Genomic DNA, 3,151 nt, shown 5'->3' with positions numbered 1-3,151 from the left:
GAATGTAGCGGAGCATTGAAGAACCATTTTTGGTTCCCCAAAGAAACTGAGTGAACAGTTCTAAAAATAACTTTTTTTCTAAGCATGAAGAATATTTTAATAAGATCATGTGGTTCCAAAGATGTTTAAAAGGGTCACACTGGGTGGATCTTTATCATTATAGGGTGGTTGTGTACACACACTGCCAACACACATTTCAGTTCAAACAACTTGCAAAAGTGCATGTAGCATCCGATGACCCCTTTAATGGAGGCCTATTGTGCCCCTTTTTACAATATGTAATATAAGTCTCTATTTCAGTTCAAACAACTTGCAAAAGTGCATGTAGCATCCGATGACCCCTTTAATGGAGGCCTATTGTGCCCCTTTTTACAATATGTTATATAAGTCTCTGGTGTCCCCAGAATGTGTCTGTGACGTTTCAGCTCAAAATACCCCACCGATCATTTATTATATCATTTTGAAAATGTCTATTTAGAGTGGAAGCAGAAACACGCTTTTTGTTTTCGTGCATGCCTCTTTAAATGCAAATTAGCTGCTTATCCCCTCCCCCTTTTCCAGAATAGGGCTGTGCCTTTACAGCTATTTCCTCACATACTCTGCTAAAAAAAAATCGTTTTGGCTCTGATTATCATGTTTATCGTGCTGAAATCATGTAAAAAAATCGTTTTGGTTCTGATTATCATGTTTATCGTGCTGAAATCATGTGTTTTAAACCATATTAGTTTAAACTTCTGATATAGGGTTTTCTGAGCGCACACATCTGAAGAACGCGCACAGAAAGCGGTGGTCATATGACATGCAAGTACTAAACTAAGTTCGCTTTCATGTCTTATTGCGCTTAAACTGTCAAATACACTTAAGTTTATGTTAAAAACACAAAGGAGCTACACAAACAGTGGGTTATGTCTATGAAGGTAAACAGCTGGGAAATAAACCACTTGTTTATTTGAGATCTGTGTGGCAGCAGCAATATACAGTAAATAAATCAATAAATGCACTGCTCTGTTGTCCCGTCTGAGGCTGGGACTCTAAACAGTGTTCTGTGCTCGTCTGTGCAGCCAAACACAGAACAGTTAGCATGCTTTGCTCGAACTTTCGCCATGGCATTAGAGCTAGTACACCGTTGTCGCTTGCGAAAACACAATAATGGCACCGTGGGTGGAAACTTACAGATTAAGGGGCGGTAATATTATAATACGATCCCCTTTATATGTCACCGGGGAGTGAAATCTGACGCATTTGTTTTTCACAAGCTTGCAGAGAAAGGCTAACCAAAAAATATTTACTGGGTTGTTCTTTTTCACGTTTTCTGGGTTGGTAGATGCACTAGGGACCCAATTATAGCCCTTAAATATCAGATTTTCATGATATGTCACTCTTAAGGTTCTTCATGGAACCACTGATGCCAATAAAGAAACTACTTTTAACAGTACAGGTTTGATTTCCAAACACAACCAGAATGAAGCGGGTTAGAAATCCACTGTCTCATGTGAGCAGTGCCATGGACACGATCAAACAGAAGAAGAGCTGAGAACCGATCATCACTGACATAGATGCGGTTCAGGACGACTGACTGCAGCGTTTACAACCTCTCGACGACATTAACACAGAATACATGAGGCGAGAAAGAACGAGAGGAGGAACAAATATAGAGACACAATGGAGGACATCTCAGAGTGAGCAGATGAAATTCAGACAAAACACGACAAGTATTAATTCCAGTGGTGCCAGTGAGTAACTGTGAGGAGTCTCTATTCATATCACACATTAGCATTAAACTGCATTGGGAACTGACAGACTCTCTACAGTTGAGCTTCTACAAGCTCAAGCAGCACAAAGGAAGATTATTCCTTACATAAATCTGGGTTTATAGCCATGGCCCAGAACTCGCCGTCACTGAGCTCACAGAAGTCCGGTTTCATGGCTTCCTGTAGCTCAAACTGCAGATCAGCGGTTCCCAACTACATTCCTGGAGGCCCCTCAACACTGCACACTTTGCGTATCTCTTTTGTCTGACACAGCAATTTCAGGACTTGGAGTCTCTGTTAATGAGCTGATGACCTGAATCAGGTGTTTGATTAAATGTGCAGTGCTGGAGCTCCAGGATCAGGGTTGGGAACCATTGCTGTTGATCACGGTTGAGTTCCCAGGGATTGCATAAATCGTAAAAAAAAAACCTTGAATGCAATGTTAGTTGCTTTGGACAAAAGCATCTACACCAGGAAGTCACTAATATTCCAAAACACATTCATTCACTGGCTGCTGGAGAACAAGCCCGTGGCCTCCACCATTCACAAACAGAGTCATTTACTGAGCCAAAACTGAAAAAACATCGACTCCAGAATCACACCTTCCTACACTGGCACCTACCGTGGCTTCCCCTCGTCAGGAAGGGCATCCGGTTGATGGCGATGGGCACGGTGCCGTGTTTGTTGTGGAAATGGTGAACGTGATGTGTGGTGCTCAGACTTGACGATACTCTAGCGGAGACCGCTGGGCCCGGGAAGGCGAGCAGCGCTAGGGACAGAACCAGCCGCCATAACCCGGACACGCTAGTCCATAAGACCCGGGGCGGAGCGACAGCTGGGGCTCGTGGGTAAAGCACTAATCCACTGGACAGAAGCAAAGCCCTGAGGGCGGAAGAGAAAGGGGGCGGGGCCTCCATGCCACGCCTCCTCACGTGACAAAAACAGGAAGACATTTCAGACCGAGCCGGTATCCATGGTTTCTAGATTCCCGCAGATGGGAAAAAAGCATCGATCATGTGGAACAAAAAATATCTTGGTTGTTTAGGATCATGTAAACTGCAAACCAAAAACAAAAGAAAAAAATCGTTTTGGTTCTGATTATCATGTTTATCGTGCTGAAATCATGTGTTTTAAACCATATTAGTTTAAACTTCTGATATAGGGTTTTCTGAGCGCACACATCTGAAGAACGCGCACAGAAAGCGGTGGTCATATGACATGCAAGTACTAAACTAAGTTCGCTTTCATGTCTTATTGCGCTTAAACTGTCAAATACACTTAAGTTTATGTTAAAAACACAAAGGAGCTACACAAACAGTGGGTTATGTCTATGAAGGTAAACAGCTGGGAAATAAACCACTTGTTTATTTGAGATCTGTGTGGCAGCAGCAATATACAGT

The 3,151-nt window shown here is 42.7% G+C and overlaps 1 protein-coding gene across 1 annotated transcript in view; it reads right to left on the bottom strand.

Annotated features, from left to right (window-relative positions):
• nrxn2b (neurexin 2b) overlaps positions 1–2,808 on the bottom strand; it is a 128,580-nt gene extending 125,772 nt beyond the window's left edge. Inside the window, exon 1 of the mRNA XM_016475683.1 lies at positions 2,374–2,808. Within this exon, the coding sequence (XP_016331169.1) occupies positions 2,374–2,704 (331 nt within the window). The 5' untranslated portion in view covers positions 2,705–2,808. The remainder of the gene's footprint in view (positions 1–2,373) is intronic.
• Positions 2,809–3,151: the final 343 nt, after the last annotated feature.

Source organism: Sinocyclocheilus anshuiensis, unplaced genomic scaffold (genome assembly GCF_001515605.1).
Source record: "Sinocyclocheilus anshuiensis isolate Anshui unplaced genomic scaffold, SAMN03320099.WGS_v1.1 scaffold1916, whole genome shotgun sequence".
NCBI lineage: Eukaryota > Metazoa > Chordata > Actinopteri > Cypriniformes > Cyprinidae > Sinocyclocheilus > Sinocyclocheilus anshuiensis.
Note: the sequence above shows the minus strand (reverse complement) of the source record. Positions and strands in the feature narration are given on the sequence as shown.